General features: G+C 36.1%; 1 protein-coding gene across 3 annotated transcripts in view; it reads left to right on the top strand.

Moving 5' to 3' along the window:
- Window positions 1-23,020, top strand: part of col5a2b (collagen, type V, alpha 2b) — a 59,493-nt gene that overhangs the window by 18,935 nt on the left and 17,538 nt on the right. For all 3 annotated transcript variants that reach the window (XM_087256704.1, XM_087256706.1, XM_087256705.1), the window contains 32 exons: window positions 85-174; window positions 2,722-2,799; window positions 2,898-2,942; window positions 3,028-3,081; window positions 3,638-3,691; window positions 4,088-4,141; window positions 4,519-4,572; window positions 5,140-5,193; window positions 5,293-5,337; window positions 5,417-5,470; window positions 5,553-5,597; window positions 5,939-5,992; window positions 6,121-6,219; window positions 6,294-6,338; window positions 8,289-8,387; window positions 8,521-8,574; window positions 11,038-11,145; window positions 11,578-11,631; window positions 11,783-11,881; window positions 13,676-13,729; window positions 14,268-14,366; window positions 16,001-16,054; window positions 16,274-16,327; window positions 16,515-16,568; window positions 18,362-18,415; window positions 18,532-18,576; window positions 18,688-18,786; window positions 19,811-19,918; window positions 20,233-20,286; window positions 20,382-20,435; window positions 22,766-22,819; window positions 22,924-22,977. In XM_087256704.1, coding sequence (XP_087112830.1) covers window positions 85-174; window positions 2,722-2,799; window positions 2,898-2,942; window positions 3,028-3,081; window positions 3,638-3,691; window positions 4,088-4,141; window positions 4,519-4,572; window positions 5,140-5,193; window positions 5,293-5,337; window positions 5,417-5,470; window positions 5,553-5,597; window positions 5,939-5,992; window positions 6,121-6,219; window positions 6,294-6,338; window positions 8,289-8,387; window positions 8,521-8,574; window positions 11,038-11,145; window positions 11,578-11,631; window positions 11,783-11,881; window positions 13,676-13,729; window positions 14,268-14,366; window positions 16,001-16,054; window positions 16,274-16,327; window positions 16,515-16,568; window positions 18,362-18,415; window positions 18,532-18,576; window positions 18,688-18,786; window positions 19,811-19,918; window positions 20,233-20,286; window positions 20,382-20,435; window positions 22,766-22,819; window positions 22,924-22,977 — 2,076 coding nt within the window. The remainder of the gene's footprint in view (window positions 1-84; window positions 175-2,721; window positions 2,800-2,897; window positions 2,943-3,027; window positions 3,082-3,637; window positions 3,692-4,087; window positions 4,142-4,518; window positions 4,573-5,139; window positions 5,194-5,292; window positions 5,338-5,416; window positions 5,471-5,552; window positions 5,598-5,938; window positions 5,993-6,120; window positions 6,220-6,293; window positions 6,339-8,288; window positions 8,388-8,520; window positions 8,575-11,037; window positions 11,146-11,577; window positions 11,632-11,782; window positions 11,882-13,675; window positions 13,730-14,267; window positions 14,367-16,000; window positions 16,055-16,273; window positions 16,328-16,514; window positions 16,569-18,361; window positions 18,416-18,531; window positions 18,577-18,687; window positions 18,787-19,810; window positions 19,919-20,232; window positions 20,287-20,381; window positions 20,436-22,765; window positions 22,820-22,923; window positions 22,978-23,020) is intronic.

Raw genomic sequence — 23,020 nt, forward strand, 5'->3', positions numbered from 1 at the left:
CAAATGGCAAATAACAAAATTATAACAATAAATCTTAATAATAACAAGCTAAGTAATTTACATGCAATATTTGTTTTTGTCAAGGGTGTTCCAGGTCCTCCAGGTTTTGATGGCGAGCCAGGTGTGCCAGGCATGCCAGGTGAGCCTGGTCCTATAGGAACGTCACTGCCTGGGGTGAGTAATATTAACTGTCCAGGTATCATCAGTAATTAGAATAATAAAATGTGCTTTTCTAATCTGACTTAATGTAAATGTAATGAATATTATTGCAAATCAGGATAAACTGCAGTAATGTTTGAATGTTAGTTTCAAAAAACAATAAAAATGTAAATGTGTCTGAAGCTTCAAACATTTTGAATGACAATGAAAATACAACAAATTCCACAAATCCATGATCCTGCTGTGTTTTTAATAAAGCTTTTTGTTTCACAGAAATATTATTGAAGCCATCTGATTCAAACATTATTGTTTAAAGGGGTTCTATTATGCCCCTTTTTACATGGTGTAAAATAAATCTCTGATGTCCCTGGAATGTGTATGTGAAGTTTCAGCTTAAAATACCCCACAAATAATGTTTTATAACTCTTTGAAACTGCCCCTTTTAGGCTTTGATTCTAATTGTGTCATTTTGGTGACTGTCGCTTTAAATTTATTTTAAATTGTACTGTTTTAAAAATAGGGCGGAGCTAAAAATGCCTATGTATCAGCATAGTGGCAGATTCAAAATTTAAGACGTCCTATGCCAATGAGAAAGAGATTGTCACCAATGGGCAGGACTTTAACACTCTAATGACATGTACAAATGGAGAATGTCAATCAAAGTGCTGCAGACTGTGTGTGATTATAAAAGATCAATTAATATATTTTAGCCATAAGAAGTGGATTACATTCACAGACTGTTCTCACACAGCTGTTTAAACTCTCGTTAAAGTGATTTCTGCATAACAGGTTCACTTTAAAGTAATATTACAGAGTAATCAAATAATATGCAGATTCTTCTCAATTGATTTCTTTTCACATCATTATAACTTATTTAGAGGCGATGCGGTGGCGCAATAGGTAGGGCTGTTACCTCACAGGAAGAAGGTCGCTAGTCTGAGCCTTGGCTAGGTCAGTTGGCGTGTCTGTGTGGAGTTTGCAAGTTCTCCCCGCGTTCGCGTGGGTTTCCAGCAGGTGCTCCGGTTTCCCCCACAGTCCAAAAACATGCAGTACAGGTGAATTGGGTAGCTTAAATTGACCGTTGTGTAAGAGTGTGTATGTATGTTTCCCAGAGATGGGTTGCAGCTGGAAGGGCATCCGCTGCATAAAACATATGCTGGATAAGTTGGCAGTTCATTCCACTGTGACGACCCCAGATTAATAAAGGGACAAAGCTGAAAATGAATAACATATTTAGAGCTGCATGGATCTGATATTGTGATATAAATTACTGAGTGTAGTGACTATACAACGAGTGCAAATGTAATCAGAGAAAAGATGTTATTGCAGTTGCAGGGGAAGTTTATATTTTTGATTTAAAATTGTACAAGAGCACAGGCATCTCAACATTTCAATCTTGTGGTGATTTTTAAACACAACCCTGTTTGTTTCAACACAAATTTATGTAAAAAAGAATGCACAAACTCAACTATTCTGTTAAGAATATTATTTAAAAACAACCCAATGTTTAGGTTTGTTTATATTTTACACATAGTTTCACTGAAACAATCAATTATTTTAAAGAGTGTGGTTAAGGTTTTGTTATGTGAGTGGTTTAAAATGTGAGAAAAGTCAAATGGATCTTATTGAGCTTGTTATTTAATATAAGTTTCAGGTTTCCCCAGATTGAGTCTGCAAAGTAACCGCTCAGATACTTATAGAGAACATCACAGACTGTTTTGGATAGAGAACCTCACAGACTGTTTATTATAATATTTAAGATGTCATTTTTAGTAGAAGAAACTAAACAAACAAACAAACAAACAAACAAACAAACAAACAAACAAACAAAAAAATGCTATATTTGTGTCTAAATCAATTTCAGATGGCAAATTCTGAAACTAATTTCTGTAACGGCCATAAACTAACCATTGCATAAAACACAAATGATATGAAAAGCTGAAAGAACTGTCCACAAAAGGTCTAGACCAGCAGAGACACCAGCACAAAAACACACTTAATCTTAATTACATAATCTATGAGGGTGACATGATTTGTTTGCTTGGGTTTCCTTTGGGTGCTCTGATTTCCCATACAGTCCAAACACATGCGCCATAGGTGAATTGAATAAACTAAATTGGCTGTAGTGTATGTGTGTGAATGAGTGTGTATGGATGTTTTTCAGTACTGGGTTGCAGCTGAAAAGGCATCCGCTGTGTAAAACATATGCTGGATAAGTTGGTGGTTCGTTCCCCTGTGGCGGCCCCTGATGAAAAAAGGGACTAAGCCGAAGGAAAATTAATGAATGAATGAACATAATCTTTGAAACCATGTTTTTGATTTTAAATCAATGCAGACAACTAATATGTAGTATTTTGTTCAAATCTTTATTTATTTTTTTTAAATTGGACTTAAAAATATGCATTACTTAGAGGCCTAATATTCAAATATTCAGGATACTAGCACTTAGGAATAGGCCAGGAAGTTGAAAGTATATAATAACCATAATATGAGCTCTTTTAACCTATGTGTGCAAAGATACTTTTTTCAAGTCAAATTAAGCTCCACCTTTTATTGTTACAGAGTCAGTTTGCGTCTCATATGGCCTCCGGATTCCAGGGTGGAAAGCTTGGATTGGCAGGCATGGTCACTGGAGCACCGGTAATGATCTTTACAGATTCAGTAATGGCTATTCTGTAAATATTTAGCTTTACCGTCAAACACTACCACAAAACAGAGACCAAATGCCTTGTATTCAGGGAGAATCAGGATCAAGAGGTCTTCCAGGCCCAGCAGGTCCACCAGTAAGTACTCTCAAACTCGATGCTATGCACGTCTCATGAAATATGTTTCCCCCCGTTGAAAGTTGTCTTCCTCTGTGCCACTTAGGGGCCAACAGGAGCGCAAGGTGCACCAGGAGATGCGGGTGATCCTGGACCCATGGTAAGATCAGTAAAATCCACTTGTAAGTTTTTAATATTGGTCGGCACGGTGACACAGGGGTTAGCACTGTGGCCTCACAGCAAGAAAATCACTGGTCAAATCTGGGCCGGTTGGCATTTCTGTGTGAAGTTTGCATGTTCTTCCCGTGGTGTGCTTTTCCTCTGGATGCTCCGGTTTCCACCAAAGTCCATAATAAATATGTGATTTTGGTGAATTGGATGAACTAAATTGGCCAAAGTCTATGGGTGTGTGTGAATGCAAGAGTGCGGGAGGTTGCCGGTTCGATCCCAGCTTGGAGTGGGTTGGGGGATTTAGAACCGGCAGGGTTACATATTGGTGTTTCCCAGAACTGGGTTGTGGCTGGAAGGGCATCAGCTGCATACAACATGTGCTGGAATAGTTGGCGGCTTATTACGCTGAGGTGAACCCTGATAAAAAAAGAGACTAAACCAAAGGAAAAGTAATGAATGAGCTTCTAATAATATTCGTTAGAGAAACTATTTATAGTCATACTGTTCAAGAAACAGCAGTGCAGTTAAAGCCTTTTTTTCTTCAGGGTTCTTTTGGTCCAAGAGGTCCAGATGGTTCTCCAGGAAAAGCTGGTTCAGATGTGAGTAGACCAACAATTTGCAAGGAGATTTCATTATTTCACTGAACAAGTTGTAAAACATAGAAGGAGTGTAGCTACATATTAAATAGTGTGATTAAAACCAATTAGTAATTTGAGATACAACCCCTAAGTCTTAATATGTCATGAAATGTTTTTGTCAACAAATATGTTTCATCAGTTTTTTGGTGAAATTTAGTGTTTGTAAATCATGGTAAAAATGTTTGCATCTTGTGTTTGCTAAAATAAATGTTATACCAAAATTTGATGTAAATCTGTTTTATATATTTATTTTTTTAGCTTTTCTTTTTAATCATTTTTTAAAGTTTGAACACACCCTACAAGAGTATGTTTTTTCCCCTCTGCTTTTGATAACACTTGTGTTCCTCTCTGTATCAGGGTGAGCCTGGACCCCCTGGAAATGCAGGAGAAAAAGGATACCCTGGCTCTCCAGTAAGACAATGCTGTTCTCAGTTTTGTTAATGAACAAAAAATGTCAATTAGACGTGCACATATGTACAGGGTGGGTGAAAATGAACTGTAGGTAAAAATGGTCACTGCTACGGTTTTTAGATTGCTTTTCAATGTACCCTTGACACATTCAAATAAAAAATAAAAATTATATAAAAAAAGGTAAATGTAGTAAAACCATGGTAATAAAAATCACATTCATATTAAATTGTTGAGCAGCTAAAATACGTTTTTAGCTGAGGAATATTAAGTTATGACTGTTTGACACTAACTCTTGTCAAAACAGACCTGCTATCGATTTTTTTTGGATCAACTATGTGTATTAATGCATATTTTTTTATTGATGATTTGTTTCATAGGGCTCCAGAGGATTTCCAGGTCTACCTGGTCAGCCTGGGTTAAAAGGTTCAAAGGTGGGTTAGATTAGGACATCCTTTCCTGTACATTGTTTGCTCTTTACTCTCATTATTACATTTTTAAAATATTTATTAGTACAAATTGTACAAATATTCATGTATTTTTTTTTTGGCTGTACTTCAATGGCTGTGCACAATATAAAACCAGTTCGCTAGTTAAGTCGTGACGTATCAGTGACGTATAGAATACTGTTTCCGGGTCCAAGCCACTCCTCATTTGAATTGAGAATATATTCGTTAATGGCCACTTTCAGTCCAATCACACATTAAAGTGAAATTTATAAAATCATAGTGTACACAACAATCTCTGGACTCTGAATCACAAATACCAACATTTTAACAATTTATAGAAAATTAATTACTTTCTGGGATTCACTTATATCTGATATTAGGCATGAATATATATCGTGATTGTGATTTTCGTAAGTAATACATCGCTTTGTAAACGTTTAATATTGCCATTTGATGAGTCTCCCCATACAGTTTGATATAGCGATTGGACCCGGAAGCCGTTTTTTCGTGACATCACACTTTACAAACGGATCATTCTCTTTTGCATTTTAGGGTCAACTGGGTCTGCAGGGTATGAAAGGAGAGCCAGGTGCTGTGGGGTCAAAGGTCAGAGGTCACATATTTGGAGCCAACAAATTCATTTGAACATTTACATATGCATTGTTGGATAGTCTCAGGAAATGACTATTTTTTTCATTATGAAAGGGAGAATCAGGATCTCCTGGTACCATGGGACTTGTTGGACCACCGGTATGTAGACACTCTGATTGTGATGTTTAATTGTAATGGCAATTTACTGGATTTTTTATGTGAATTCTGTACTTTGAAGGGGCCGATTGGTATGACTGGCGAGAGAGGACGCATTGGTCCCACAGGGACTGTGGTATGGGTTTATTTTTTCTTAAAATTGTTTTATTTAATTAGCTTTTAATAAGGAAATCTAAAAATGTTGTTTTTTTTTTAAGGGAAAACGTGGTCTTTCTGGAAATGTGGGAAAACCTGGTCCATTGGTATGTGTTAGGAATACTTAAATATTATTTATATGGACAATATGCTATAGTCCGGTATCTACGTCAACTTAAATGACCAGATTTATAGTAAGCATATAAAATGGAAGTAATATGTTTATTTCATAATGTACTCGCTATTTTTATTTAACAAAATTGTATCTACTCTTCCAACATATTATAATTAATTAGCTCTGTTCTTTGTTTTATCTACTTTTATCACTGTAACTGTGTGTATTGCATTGGTATTTTTGCTGATTTGATTACTTCTGTTGTCTGCCAAATTAATAAATGTAATGCCACATGAATTAACCTTTATCTAACTTTACACATATTACTTACAGGGCCCAATGGGAATTTCAGGAGGACCAGGATTTCCTGGTAGTCCAGGGATGAAGGTACATTGGATTCATGGTTTATATTTAGACTAGTTTAAATGCTTCACCTTCAAAATGTGCATTATTATAATCAACTTATGTCAGGAATGTCAGGAATTAAGCAATCTCTTTTTTTAAATAATGTACAGGGTCAGGCAGGAGCCACAGGTCCACGAGGTCCAAGTGGATTGCAAGGCCCAAGGGGAGAATCAGGCCGTCAAGGATCACCAGGAAAACAGGGCACTCAGGTACAATCTAGTTTTGTTCCTGCACTTTACTTTCTAATAAATTGTATATTAATCAATGTTGGTATAATTTCTAGGGATCAGCAGGACCAGATGGTACTCCTGGAGTTAAAGGACCAGCAGTAAGTTTCTTAAACACATTAAAATGTGTGCTTATTATTATACGTAAGGGATAATGTATGTATAGGTAGTTATTCTCACTAATTGCAACAAAAACAATCAGATGTAAAACATTGACAGAAACAAAAATGGCTGAATGCACCCTACACTGTAAACCCCAATGTTGTCTTTGCATTAACAATTAAGTACATAATTAACAAACAAGTACATAATTAAGAACATTACTTAACATTTAGCATTTTGGTCCTGTAACCGAAAAATATGAGTTATTTTAACTTATATACAATGAAAATGCATAAACTTAAGATTTCAAGTAAAGTAAGCTCAAAATCAATATTAATCCTTTGAAAAAAATAGGTATCTTTTAATGTAGTCTTGACTGTAAAATTTTAATATGTGCAACCTTTTAGTGCAAGGTCTGTTTTTAATCAGGAAACAAGGCTTCATGTATAATTAATCACCATAATGGCAATAAATGGCTACTTATTTCTCTTTTAAACATTTTTTTAATAGTATATAATTACACACACTGAATTGAAAAATGTAAGTGTAATCTACCAAACTGGCAAGTTAAATAAATTTAAATATGCAAGTTTTGGTTACTCAATTAAATTTAGGCAACGAATTTACTCAATTTATTTCGTTCAGTCAACTTATTAGGGTTTTCAGTGTAGACTAACTTATACTGTTCAGCCAATCAGTCAAGAATTGTGGTGTGAAATATAAGTATATGAATATGGATAGGAATTTATTCATTTATCATCAAGTTGATTCGGAGAACCTGGATGAGCCTGTGTTTTAGTTCTGGCGGTTGTTATTTGGAAATAACTTACCTTGGAATGTCGTGATTGACCAAAAAGAATAAAGTATTCCAGAGAGCTGTGTAATAACACAGGATAAGGTTGCTTACGCATGTGTTGCTTAATCTTATCATTAAGGATTTGAAGAAAGAGTATTTAAGAAATATTTCAGCACTTTTAGTTGCTTTGAAATAAAAATGAACATTTATTTGTGGTGTTAGTTTCAATTTATGTTAGTCTTAAGGTTATCTAGTGAACTCCCAAAAAGCCACGATATATTCAGAATATTTACATATTAGTACTTTTTCTCAGACATTTCTCATTTCTGCCAACATGGATAAATAATTTTTTATGACATCAGCTCATAATTCAGATTTTCATCAAATCTTCTGACCAATCAAATGCTCTTTAGTATCTGAAGTGTTCCTTCAAGAGACACTGCAAGCATAAATTGAACACTTATTCAGCATCAATAAAGCGTTTATACTGAGGGTTCACGAAAACACTTGCAGTGTTAAAATTAGAAAATAACGAACAGCGTTGATCTGAACTCCTCAACATTTATTAGTTGCAACAATGAGGGGAGCAACCCCAATAGCAAGATTGATAGATTTGCTGGTTTGCTGTCATGAGCTAGATGCGCTATAGCTCAATGACTCTGAACTACTGAGCTGTGATATAAAAAATCCTTGTCCTTTGGTATGTGCTAGGAATATTTAAATATTATTCATTTGGATAAGATGCCATATTCTGGTATCTGCGTCAAATTAAATGACCAAAAAGTGATTTGATATACATAGATATCATATTAAATGCTATATTTAATATCTGATATTAAATATCATTTTATTCAATAAAAATATACAAACATATTATGATTAATCACTCTTTTCTATATTTTATCTACTTTTATCACTGTAACTCTGCGTATCGCATTAGTATTTTTGTTGATGATACTTTTGTTGAAATACTATTGGCTATTGTTAAAATGGGTGAGGGGTTGCTCAGTATTTTTGCCCCGTCTTCTTGTTTCAAGTGAAAATACGCCACACATAGAATAAAGCTGCCCTGTATCAAGACATTTCAGTTGATGTTTGAAACATGTTGTACCTTTTATGCTTCAAATATTTGTTTATTATCTGTTTATCATAGGGGATTCCAGGTGTGCAGGGCCCTGTTGGTCTGATTGGACAGCCTGGTCTACCAGGACCTCAAGGGTCGCCTGGACTTACAGGAGCCAAGGGTCAATTGGTAACAATCCATAATGTGACATAATTATCATAGCAGGAATCACTTTTATCCTATTTAAGGTGGAGCATGATATACTGTATGTTGATCATATTGAGCATAATGAGCTGATTTATACATTTCATATGCCTTATAGGGTGACTTAGGTTCCCCTGGGTTTAAAGGAGAACCAGGAGCTAAAGGAGAGGTGGTAAGTATTTGTAACTACAAATATAAACCAATACATTTTTTATAATACTTTTATGATGTTGCTTCATAAATACAAATTGCAAAAAAAATAAATAAATAAAATAAAAACTGCCTTAATCCTAGATTATAGATTCAACAAGGTTCTGGATATATTCCTCAGAGATTTTGGTCCATATTGACATGATAGCATCACGCAGTTTGCTGCAGATTTGTCGGCTGCACACATATAATGTTTAACTTCCGTTTCACCACATCCCAAAAGTGCTCTATTGGATTGAGATCTGGTGATTGTGGAGGCCACTTGAGTGCAGTGAACTCATTATCATGTTTAAGAAACCAGTCTGAGATGATTCACGGTTTATGACATGGTGTGTTATCCTGCTGGAAGCAACCATCAGAAGATGGGTACACTGTGGTCATAAAGGGATAGACATGGTCAGCAACAATACTCAGGTAGGCTGTGGCATTGACACAATGCTCAATTGGTACTAATGGGCCCAAAGTGTGCCAAGAAAATATCCCCCACATCATTACACCACCACCAGCCTGAACCGCTGATACAAGGCAGGATGGATCTATGCTTTCATGTTGTTGACCCCAAATCCTGACCCTACCATCAGAATGTTGCAGCAGAAATCAAGACTCATCAGACCAGGCCACGTTCTTCCAGCCTTTTATTGGCAAATTTTGGTGAGCCTGTGCGATTTGTAGCCTCAGTTTCCTGTTTTTAGCTGACAGGAGTGGCACCCGGTCTTCTGCTGCTGTAGCACATTTGCCTCAGGGCTTGATGTGTTGTGCGTTCAGAGATGCTCTTCTGCATACCTTGGTTGCAACGAGGGGTTCTCTGAGTTACTGTTGTCTTTCTATTATCTCAAACCAGTCTGGCCATTCTCCTCTGACCTCTGGCATCAACAAGACATTTGCGCCCACAGAACTGCCACTCACTGGATATTTTCTCTTTTTCAGAACATTCTCTGTAAACCCTGGGGATGGTTGTGCATTACAGTCCCAGTAGATCAGCAGTTTTTGAAATACTCAGACCAGCCCGTCTGGCACGAACAACCATGCCACGTTCAAAGTCACTTAAAACCCCTTTCTTCCCCATTCTGATGCTCGGTTTGAACTCCAGCAGATCGTCTTGAACATGTCTACATGCCTAAATGCATTGAAATTTACGTTAATGAGCAGTTGGACAAGTGTACCAAAAAGTGTCAATAAATACTATATAAATACAAATCTAGTGACGTATGTTATGGACAATTTTTTTTATAAATAAATTGTCTAGATCAATTAATTATTTTGACTGAATATTCGGTTATGCGAATGAACTTACTTATGCTTATGTGTTGTTCTCAGTTACCATTATTCAAGAGTCTGTTTTGCATGTGTAATATCTAGTGACGTTACTGTGATGGGTAGGGTTAGGTGAACACATTAAAAAGTATTGGATGCAGCTCAGATCTGCACCAGGTCTGCATCCAGACCCCTTTCAAATTTCTTGACTATTATGCTAGAATGAGAGTGAAGTTTCTAGCCATATTGGCCTAGAAAATAGCAACTTTGCATTTTACGTCGGTTTAAATACATGATGTAACTACAGAAGTGTCAAGCTTTAAATATGAAATAATAGAAATGATTTTAAAGTGAGATGCTAATGGTCTAATCCAATTCAATGATTTATGCTAAGCTAAGCTAAAAGTGAATGAATTCAAAAATAGTTAAAATCAACTGCCTATTTCCGAAAAAGAAGAGTGTTCCTGTAACCCTCTCAAGGCAGGCGTTGCAGATTTGCAACAGTTAAAAATTAACTACCTTATTACTCCAGATACATATTTTATGAGTTTTTTTTACAGTTTCCCCACTTGCTCACCAGATGACACACACAAAAAAAGTTTCTTGGAGTACCACATGACAAAGTGACTTGGAAACATGACCTACTCAATGAGGATTTGAGATATTGGATTTGGATCCCATATTGTTTTTGTTGTTGTTCTGCCACTGAAAAGCAATTCGTTACATTGTTTGAAAAGTTGAATATAAAAAAATTATTGTTCATATCATATTCAATCGTCAGTGTCTAATTACCACACTGAGCCAATGTTGCAAATCTGGAACATCCCAGAATGCCTTGCATGTGAAGGTCTCTCTAAAAGAAAAGTCAGGATTCTATTGTACTACGCCATATGATAATTTTCCCCAAATAGCAGATTTTACTTTTACTTTTTTTTCTAAAAAATAATTTGAGCCTGAGGGGGTTAGAGGGTTAACTGCTTCATATAAGCTGGTTTGGAATATAAGTAGCTGTATGTTTCAGATTAAAAAAATACTTATTTTACAGAACAAAGTAAATAATGCAAGCAGAACAAATCATACAAAAAGATTAATTGCTTTTATCGCAGAATGTCATCAGAACATTTTCTGAGATGCTAATATATATATATATATATATATTTTTTTTTTGCAGGGCCCACCTGGAGTTCAAGGCGAAATGGGGCCAACAGGAGAAGAAGGAAAACGTGGTCCAAGAGGAGATGGAGGGGCTGTTGGAGCCCCGGGTCCAAATGGAGAAAGAGTAAGTGCTATTCTGTTATTATCAACTGGGGCGACATGGTGGTGCAGTGGGTAGCACAATCACCTCACAGCAAGAAGGTCACTGGGTTGAGCCCCGACTGGGTCAGTTGGCATTTCTGTGTGGAGTTTGCATGTACTCCCGTGTTTGGGTGGTTTTCCTCCGGGTGCTCTGGTTTCCCCCCACAGTCCTAGGTGAATTGAATAAGCTAAATTGTGTGTTTCCCAGTGTTGGGTTGTGGCTGGAAGGGCATCCGCTGCATAAAACATATGCTGGATAAGTTGGTTTATGCCACTGTGGTGACCCCTGATTAATAAAGGGATTAAGCCGTAAAGAAAATGAATGAATGAATGTTATTATATAATACTAACATGCACGTTTGTATTTGTCCTTTACAATATTATTTAATGTTTTTTTTTCTTTTTTTTTTTCTAGGGAGCTCCAGGTAACCGTGGCTTTCCAGGAGCTGATGGTTTGCCAGGTCCCAAGGTTAGAAACATACTAGATAAATAGCGATCAGTTGATAAGGTTTTGAATGTTAATGTGAGTAACAATGTCACCAGGACAAAATATTAAGAAATAATTCAAATGTTTTCTTGGTGTAATTCCATACTTTATATCTTCTCTATAATGTATTCAGGGTGCACAGGGTGAACGTGGTCTGCCAGGCTCATCAGGGCCTAAAGGTACAAGTGGAGACCCTGGCCGACCTGGAGAAACTGGAATTCCCGGAGCAAGGGTTCGTAAAAACTACAGTACATGCTTTCTATTATTGCATATAAGGTTAATTTAAATTTACATGATTGATTTAGCAGACACTTTTATCCAAAACAAGTCAAATCACCAGAAGAGCAACAATATAGTAGAGGTTTGATTGAACATATGTGTTTGCAATATATAGGTAAAATACAAAAAGGTAAATTAAATAAACAGTATTTTTACTGACAGATTTAAGTAAAAAACATCAAAAGCATCAGGCAGCTAGCTCTGCAACGCTCACATGGTTGCCCACTAAAGCTAAGTGGGGCTGCGCCCGGTCAGTACCTGGATGAGAGACCACATGGGAAAGCTAGGTTGCTGCTAAAAGTAGTGTTAGTAAGGCCAGCAGGGGGCGCTCAACCTGCGGTCTGTGTGGGTCCTAATGCCCCAGTATAGTAAAGGGGACTCTGTACAGCTCAGTGATGAGACGGATAAGACGTTAAACCGAGGTCCCGACTCTCTGTGATCATTAAAAATCCCAGGATGTCCTTCGAAAAAGAGTAGGGGATTAACCCCGGCATCCTGGCCAAATTTTCCCACTGGCATCTATCCATCATGGTCTCCTAACCATCCCCATGTCATAACTGGCTTCAACACTCTTCAACTTGTCTCCTGTCCACTAATCAGCTGGTGTGTGGTGTGCAGTCTGGTGCAATATGGCTGCTGTCGCATCATCCAAATGGATGCGGAGACCCCCATTGTGTGTAAAGTGCTTTGAGTGTCTTTGAGTATTATTATTATTATAAAAGCTAAAATGTAAAAATATTGAGCATTTTATTCTACAGTTTTAATGCTCCCTGCTATGTTTGTTTAGCTTGTCATAACGCTTCTGACATGCTAGGGCCTAAACATTTGAAAAATTGGTGACATTATCAGGGTGGGAGTTTTGGTGAACCCACTGAATATGAAGTTGAAGTCAGAATCATTAGCCCCCCTCTGATTATTATTTTTTTTAATATTTCCCAAATGATGTTTAACACAGCAAGGAAGTTTTCACAGCAAGTCTGATAATATTTTTTTCTTCTGGAGAAAGTCTTATTTGTTTTAATTCGGCTAGAATAAAAGCAGTTTTTAATTTTTTAAAAACGATTTTACGGTCAAAATTATTAGCCCCCTTAAGGTATTTTTTTTCAATTGTCTACAGAACAAACCATCATTATACAATAACTTGCCTAATTACCCTAACCTGCCTAGTTAACTTAATTACCCTAGTTAAGCCTTTAAATGTCACTTTAAGCTGTATGGAAGTGTCTTGAAAAATATCTAGTTAAATGTTATGTACTGTCATCATGGCAAAGATAAAAAAAAAACAGTTAATAGAGATAGAGATTTTTAAAACTGTTATGTTTAGAAATGTGTTAAAAGTCTTTTCTCCAGTTAACAGAAATTGGGGAAAAAATACACAGGGTGGCTAATAATTCTGACTTTACTTGTATATATAAAACAAATTCTACACAAAAAAGAGCAATAAAAATAAGGGTGATATTAACCCAGCTCAAAATATATGAACAAAATATATGATAAATGATAATAAACAGACAGATTGACATATTTAAAACCGTGCTAAAAGAGGTCTACAGAAATGAAGGAAAGTTAGTAGAAGCCCAAACAGGGAACCTTAAACAATTTAATTACATCTTATGGTCTGGAGTAAATACTGTCAGTATTTTTATTATATGTGATTTGTTGTTTTAAATTTGTGATCTATTCAAATGGTTGTATGTGTTTGTTTAAACTAGACAATAAAAATAAACTATTATTTATGTCTCTTCAGGGTTTAACTGGTGCTCTGGGAATGCAAGGTGCAGAGGGGAAGATAGGGCCACAGGTAATGTCTCCACTTTCAAGTCAAACAATACACAAACAAATATTTAGGAAGGCTGTTAAAGTCAACATGAAATCTAAATTTGCTCTTTTTATCTTTATATTTATATAATTTACCCTCATAATATTTCATCAAATACCACCGCCTCCCCCTCGAAATGACGTTTCTTCACTTCTGGTCACATGGAATGCCTTTCGGGAGGGGCTAACCGAGCATGTCTCCTCCATTTTGTTAGCAACATCCATCTTCCAATGAGCCAATCGGTTCCCAAAGGATGAAATCAAGCACCGCCCTACATTTTTTCTGATTTCAGGATTGTTTCAGTTTGATGTACGTCACAATATGGGAAAACAAGACAATCCTTACTTTAGTTTCACGGGGACTGTATACTCATATATAAAGATTTCTGTCACTACACACACACACTGTGGCACAATAGCACATACCCAATCAAAAAAGAGCTATCTTAAATGGTCTGCAAATTGCTATGTATGAATAATGACCAGTTCCTGACGGAGAATGGTGTCATTTTACCTTATAGGGAGCACCAGGTGATGATGGGAATCCAGGTCCAGCTGGGTCTACTGGAACCAGAGGTGCAGCGGGATCCATGGGTTTGCCCGGACCTAAAGGCTTCAGTGTAATTCTCTAAAATAAGTAGAAATATTTAAAAAGCCATAAGGAGAAATTGTGAATATTATTGAAGTGAGTTATATTATATATTCACTAGCAAGGACCAAGACACACTTACAGTAGATAGCAATCTTTATTGTATGGATCTAGGGATAAAAAAAGGTATAATAATGAAAGGGGTAATACAGTAGGTTGGTTTGGGCATCTCAGAGAACTCGAATGTGGGTATCATCTCTGTATGAACATGATGGACAGTGCTACAGTGCTATTCTTTCTTTAATAAGTTTAGGGAGTAGGTGATTGGATGAGATGACAATGTGAGACGTAGTCTTGGTCCTGATCTTCAGTTAACAAGTTAACTACATTTATAAATCTTAAAACAACAAGGTGACATTTCAATAAACAACACGATACATCATTCTAATGTCTAAGAATAGGTTTAGCATTTTATAAAACTTTAGTTTAGGTCCCAATTCATGCTAATAACTACTGACTTATTGCCTGTCTATTATTAAGTGATTAACTGTTTATTAGTAGTTATAAAGTAGGATATTATTCTACATCCCTAATCCAAACTAAAACCTAAACCCAACGGTAACACTTTAGATTAGGTCACAATTTATGCTAATAACTACTGGCTTATTACTTGCCTATTATTATGCTATTAACTGTTCATTAGTAGTTATAAAGTAGGATCTTATTCTACATCCCTTATCCAAACCAAAACCTTAACCCAATTTTACCTAACTATTACTAAGCAGCTAATTAGTTGTTTATTAAGCTAGTAGTGTTATTTAATAGTTTGTTAATACTGTGAATTGTGATCTAGACTAAAGTATTACCAACATTTATGATTATTTCTTGAGTTATGTTTTTCTGATTCTAAAGAACGTTGCGATATTAATTTTGCCATGGTTGCACTATTTTGGGGGTTACATCCAAGTATTTTAAATTCATACAATTATTTATGTAAATAATTTAGTATTTGCTTCATTGTGTCATTGGGGGTCCTTGCAAAGTTACTGTCTTCAATTTTGTAAATATTCATATTATAGAGTATTATTACATTTTCCCCCTAAAAATATGAAAGATGGTTATGAGGGAAATAACACATCTCTACCAGAGTGGCAGTCTGAAGATCAGAAATGTCATTTCTTATAAGACTTTTCCAAAAAATTATTAGCTGTCACTACCCATTTTCAAGAAAAGAGTACACACACATATATATATATATATATATTTTTTTTTTATTAAAGAAAACTTGATGGGTTGGTGCTCCCAGTCCATTGTTAATCACCTTTTACTCCACAATTGAAAAATGCAATTTCCATCACATATAATTACCATCACTCAGTGTCAAAACTCCATGCTTTTAGAAATTACATTGAATGAAGGTCATTGATCAGATCTTCATTCCGGTGTGTAATAACTGTTTTAATGAAGCAATATGTGAAGATGTGCTTTTAAAGATCCATTAAAGTTGCAGCCGACATGTTATAATGTGGTATATTTATTAAAAAGAACACATAGCGTGATGAGACTGGCAAAGAATGGCTTTAATCAACATGTATAACCATTGCATCATTTACAATTTAATGACTTTCCACATATGATTGATTAGTGAATTCTCTGATTGTTTAGGGTGATCCCGGGAAAGCAGGAGAGACGGGATCATCAGGTGCTCCAGGACAAAGAGTGAGTGCTGGCTTACAGATGTAGTGCAACATTGCCATGCCAAACTTAAAACATATTGTATCGTTTCACAACAGGCTATTATAAATGTCATGCTCTTATTGTGAAAAGGTTTCATTTCTAGTATTTTAGATGGCCTGTCTCTGCTGGTAATGTACAGCACAGTGATTTAAAAGTCAAGTCAATCATGATGATTTGTTATGATGGTTGTATTTCCTGCAGGGACCTAATGGGAAAGATGGAGAAGAAGGACCAGCAGGAACTACAGGACCTCCTGTGAGTCTTCTTAATCGCTTATGAGGCATTTATGGCTGTTGCAATTTTTGTGTATTTTGATTGGTTGTCTTACTTAGATATTTTATGTATCTTAATGATATATCTCACAATATAGTACTGTATTTCACACTGTTGTGAAAGAATTGAAGAAGCATTCTGCATATTGTTTGTTTTTATTTCTATTCAGGGTGTAGCAGGAAAGAGAGGGGAACAGGGACCTCCTGGACTAACAGGCTTTCAAGTATGTTCTTTTACCTTTAAATATGGTTCCAGTCAGAGATAAATTTAATTGAATCTTATTTTATTAATAAGTTTTATGCACTACGACACTAAACTGCAAAATTGCTTCTGCCACTCTAAGCTAAAACATCTTAAGTATGAATTTATCCATCAATGTACAGTTTGTTGACCTAAGGGAAATGTAGTAAAAATGTATATAAATAGTGATCCACCGATATGGAAATTTCAGCTCTAAACTTTTTTTTAAACATTTTTTTTGATGATAAGAACTAATATGGAATATAGATTGATAAATACATACATAAATATAAATATATATAAATATATTAATCATGATTAATCACAAAATGGCGTATTTATTACAGAAATAAAAACACAGGCATTTAAGTGCCATTTGAATTTCAAAACAATCAATGCCAATAACAAACAAAAATGATTTACATGTTTTATATTCTAAGTGGACTACAAATACACACTCATGCACGCACGCATGCACGCACTCACACACACACACACACGCAAGCACGCACGCACGCACGCACACACGCACACACACAAAACGCGTGCCCTTCAGATTCATCAAATTTACTTAAACTAAGCGTTCTAAAGTATGGCTGTATTTTTCAAGCAAGGATTTTGGGAAACACTGCAAACTTATGAAATGTGGGGGCTCATGGAAGTATCTTAAAGGCAAAGAATAAGGCTATCTTTGACAGCTTGCGACTTCAACTGCCACTTCCACTACAGTACATTTACGTGGACACCAATACTCCGCTTTTATGATTAAGATAATACTGATTAAGAGTCTACCAAGTAAGCAGCGATTTTTGATTACCTTAAAGGATCACGCAAGTCCCGAAATGCAGAGGTTTTTCTTTCTGTTCGCCATGAGGTATCAAATTGCATTAAAACATCCTGACTGCAAATATGCTGAATGAGAGTGAACTGCTACTCTGCAGTTAAAATCTAAAGAATAAAAATGAAACACCAGAAATTGCATGAAACTCTGGAGGAAATGCAGGATAGCCTGGTGATGCGACATTAATTGTTTTATACTGAAACTTTCCTTCTAAAAGCATGTCCTTGGTCTTATCCAAATTTTTTCACATGCAGAGCCAGAGCAAGCTAAATTGGTGCTCTAGGCAAACGGTAATCACGCCGCCCTCTACCCGAAAGTGAAAAAGAAAGTGACTGGTTTGCTGATGAAAGCGAGGATGGTGAGGGAGAGGGTGGGTGTAGCGGATGAAAGTGAAGACCGGGGGTTCGCTTACTATTCTGCTGCTCAAGGCGGCCACCTACTGTAGGCCGTCTCTATGCACGCGCCATCCCTGAACACACGTTGGCCACAACAAGAAAAAAAAATGCATCAGCGTTACTTTTTAACACGTTAAATATTTAATATTAATTAATAATATTAATAATATATTACTGAAATATTACAAAAAAATGCAAACAAATACAGCAGACAGTTTTTTTCAAGACCCACAACGTTTTTTTATGGTGAAAAAACTCCCAAACTGCTGACATACTGTCTTTCCTTTAAAATCAACTCATGGCTACAAATCCAAAGTAGATCGACCAGTGAAAATAATCCATAATTTATTAGCTGATAATTTATTATCTTATCAGGGGGAGTAATTACATTAAAACATTAGCATTTATAATCCTAAATCAATATGGCTGCTGATATATTGTGAATCACTAGCCATTTTATGAATATTTAACATATCTGTCAGTAAACATTATATTATTTAAGCAGTGGTAAATCTATTATTAATTATCTTAAACATCTAGGGTTTACCTGGACCCCCGGGCCCACCTGGACAGTCGGGAAAACCAGGTGATGAGGTCAGTTAATTGTGGCTTTGAGCTCTTTTAACTTGTTCCTATATGCCATTTCTGCTCAGCATGATGAACATAAATTGTCTGAAAATAAGAATTATTACAACTCTATTTCCCCTCAGGGTATCCATGGAGAGGAAGGTGGTCCTGGTCTGACTGGACCAAGGGTGAGCTATTGTATCTACTGAGCTATTGTAAATTGTATGCAGTGTATGAGTGCACAGCTTTCAGAATGCTCTTCAATAGCCACTCAGTACTTCTGTCCATCGTTTTTGTAGGGGGAACGAGGAACCCCTGGTGAGAGAGGTGATCCAGGTCCTAATGGTTTACCAGGAGCCAAAGGAAGTGCAGGGGGCCCTGGACATGATGGTCCTAAGGTCAGGGTCTCAATATTATTAATAATCAAGGCTGATGTGAATAAAAGATGATAGAAAAGCTTTTTTAAAGGGATAATTCATAATTTACTCATAATTTTAACCAGCAAGGTTAAACTTTAAAAGCCTAGCTGAACAAAGATTCCTACATCTGATAAAAATCTGATAAATATATGCAAATTGCATACACTAACCGGCCACTTTATTAGGTACACCTGTTCAACTGTTAGTTAACGCAAATTTCTAATCAGCCAATCAAATTGCAGCAACTCAATGCATTTAGGGATGAAGACATGGTCAAGACGAACTGCTGCAGTGTACACCGAGCATCAGGATGGGGAAGAAGGGGGATTTAAGTGACTTTGAACGTGGCATGGTTGTTAGTGTCAGATGGCTGGTCTGAGTATTTCAGAAACTGCTGATCTACTGGGATTTTACAATAATTATTAAAAAAAGCGCTATACAAATAAACTTCAATTGAATATTTAGATTTTACATATTTAAACATATATAACTTCTAAGTTTGAACATATGTGTACATATTTACAATTCCAATGGTTGGGAAAACACGTATAAGTGGCCATTTTTGCAATATTTTGAAATTTATGGTATATATGACAAAAATTTTATATATGTCAAATTCAAATATGAACTTGTTTGTAAGTCACAAATGTAATTTGCATATGTTTCCATGTATCAGATTTCTATATGGGTTACAAGATCCAAAAAGGTTTTAAAGACTTCAGATGTTCAGAGATAAACGCACATACATGAGCATATCACATTTCACAGATAAGGAAGCTTTCATTTATGATGGAGGTTTATGTTTCAAAGAGTTATGCATTTGGAAAATAAGGGTAATGATAGCAGAATGTTTATTTTGGATGAACCATCCCTTTATCAGTAATTAATGAAAAAGTATTGAACTGAATGCTTATTACCATAATTAAGATGTATCTTTAATTTAATTCAATTTAATTTTTTGCACTGTGTTCAACAAGATAACAGTATAATAATGGCTGTACAGGGTAAACATGGTCCAGCTGGAATTGTAGGAGAACCGGGACCACCGGGTTTACAGGGCATGCCAGGAGAGAGAGGAATAAGTGGACCAGCTGGACCCAAAGGAGAAAGTGTGAGTGTGGCAACATTTGCACATACAAGCACAGCACATGTTTTACATTCATACGTTGCAATCATTTTGACAATATTATATATATTAAATGCCCTCACGGGTCAGTTTCTGTAAGGCACGATGGCTGTGACATACTGGATGACTTGCTAATATCCTGAAGCAGGAAGTTTTTATTTTCTGATATTATCTGTGAAACGTTATCTGTGTGGATCTGTAAAGTAGCAGTGGAATCCACATCAAGGAGAGTTTTCCACATTTCACTTATCGATTTGCACAAAATCTTGAGTTTTAATAAATTTTATCTGTGTCTTCAGGGTGCAATCGGTGACAGAGGAGGAGAAGGGGCGGCTGGCAATGATGGTGTTCGAGTAAGTGACTCAGATCTAGTCAATAATTCAAAAATATCTGGCCCATTTCCAAACAAAGCAGGAGACACTAAATAGATTTTCTGGGATGTCTGTAGGGACTACCTGGACCTGTTGGACCTATTGGACCAGCCGGCCCATCTGGAGAGAAGGTTTGATGAATCTAATGAATATATACAGTGGTGGAAAGATTACTGAAAAATCTTACTTGAGTAAAAGTACCATTAATTGCCTAAAAATGTAGTGCAGGTAGAGTAAAAGTATCTGTTGTAAATATTACTCAAAGTATGAGTAAAAAGATTTTTCAAAAGTACTCAAGAGTAGTGAGTAGTGAGTATTACGCTGTAAAAGGTGATGCATGTACATGTAATTTGTGGATGTGTGTAAACGTAACATTCTGTAATGTCAATGTCAATTTTATTTATATAGCACTATTAAACACAACCAAAGGTTGACCAATGTGCTGAACAATAAATCACAAAGAACAGGTATAAAATTATAGCTGAAACGAACAATTCTCACAAATAGTTATTATAGCTAAAACTAATAATTCTCACTAATAAAATGCCAAATCAAAAAGGTACGTTTTCAACCTAGATTTAAAAACAGACAGCGATGATATAGACCTAATACAGAGGGGCAGAGCATTCCACAAAGTAGGACCAGCTACTGCGAAAGCCCGGTCACCCCTGCATTTTAGCCTCGACTTTGGAATGTATAAAAGTCTCTGGTTTGATGACCGAAGAGACCGACCAGGCTGATGTTCAGTCAACAGGTCTGACAGGTAGGAGGGAGCTAAGCCATTTAGAGATTTAAAAACCAGGAGAAGAATTTTAAAAGTGACACGATAGTGCACAGGCAACCAGTGCAGAGAGCGCAGTACTGGTGTGATGTGGTCAAATTTTCTGGTGCTGGTTAAAAGCCTTGCAGCAGCATTTTGAACTAGCTGTAGGCGGGATAGAGTTGTCTCACTGATCCCAAAATATAGCGCATTACAGTAGTCCAATCTTGAAGTAATAAAAGCTTTATTACTAAATTAGCTAAATAAAGCTAAATTATTTTTTCAAAATTTTTTCTAGATAAAATATGTTTGACCGTTTTTAAAAGTCGAAGCTGAAAAAAGCAGGATTTGACCACTGCGTTAATCTGCTTATCAAATCTTAAGCCATCATCAAAGATAACACCCAGATTTTTTACACAGGGCTTCACAGACAAACCCAATTCACCAAGATCAGATGGTGATGTCCTAGAATAAATTGACGAGCTGAACACAAATGTTTCAGTTTTGCTCTCATTAAAATCTAGAAAGTTGTGCATTTAGTTATTGCCCAGCAGGCACACAACATCAAAAGATTTTAAAATTAGGTTAGATTAAGGTTGTGATGTCAGTTGACCAAAACTCAATGTCTTGCCAGCATCTAAGGACAACATTATTTTGATGTCCAATAACACCGTTAAATGATGCTGATATTTGGTTGATTTTAGGCTGTGCTAGAAAGTGACCAAAATCCAACGTTGTGCCAACATCTTAAATCAATGTCATGTTGATGTCAAATACTGACATTTATTCATCAGGTATGACAACCAAAACACCTGATTGTTGTCATAATGGTAACGTCCACACAACGTCAAGCTGTAACATCATTAGGCAGTAATATTTGGTTGGTTTTAGGTTGTACATTGGTCATTGACATCAGCCTGACGTTTGGTTCTGATGTCAACCCGATTTTCATTTAAAATAAAATGTAATGTCTCCACAACGTTGGGGTACAACGTCAACCTAAGGTCATGTTGACGTTTTGTGCCTGCTTGGTGTTTAAGGCCATTTTGATCATCATACAGTAAACATTCATCATCTTCTCATCAGTGACATCTATCTAACACTCTTTGAGAAGATTTTGGACATCTTATTGACACTTTCAATGCTTCCAAACGGTCTGTTACATTTATAAATCGCTATGATTTATAAATAGTTCACTATGATGCGATTTACCTTCTATGTGGGATTTGACTGGTCATGAATTATAGGACTGATTTTTCTAATTTAAAATAGACAAGAAAAAAAATAAAGTAGTGTCTGCAGGTTGAGGGAAAGCAGTGGAGTAAAAGTACCAATATTGCTTTACAAATGTAGTCAAGGGAAAGTTAAAGTACACATTTTTAAAACTACTTAGTAAATTACAATTCCTGAGAAAAACTACTCAATTACAGTCATTTGAGTATTTGTAATTTGTTACTTCACACCACTGTGTATATACAGTTGAATATACAGATATACTGTACTGTACATACTGTTGAAGTATTGTTCTGTTAACATCCGGTGAAATTGTAATTCTTATATAGGCATATAGTCTTACAGGTTTTTTTTTTAACTACTCCAATCTGTTTTGTCTAATTGGGTTTTCTCAGCAAAAGTGAGACTTTGATGTTTCTTTCATTACTGTTGTGTATCTGTTGTGCTGAAAGTATTGTTTAATTACAGGGAGAACAAGGCCCACGAGGCCCCTCTGGATCTCCAGGCTCCAGAGCAATGCCTGTGAGTAGAACAGTTTAACATTAGAAAACCTGACATTTCACATCTGCTTATTGTGTGTTCTTCACTGGAGTGGTTGCCAATATCATTATTGTATTGCGTTTCAGGGCTCACCTGGAGAACCAGGTCCTATTGGTCCTGTTGGGTTTGCTGGACCTCCTGTAAGTTAGTCCACCCATTCATGCATTCATGAAATATTTTTAT

Source organism: Danio rerio, chromosome 6 (assembly GCF_052040795.2).
Source record: "Danio rerio strain M-AB ecotype USA chromosome 6, GRCz13ab, whole genome shotgun sequence".
NCBI classification, from domain to species: Eukaryota; Metazoa; Chordata; class Actinopteri; order Cypriniformes; family Danionidae; genus Danio; species Danio rerio.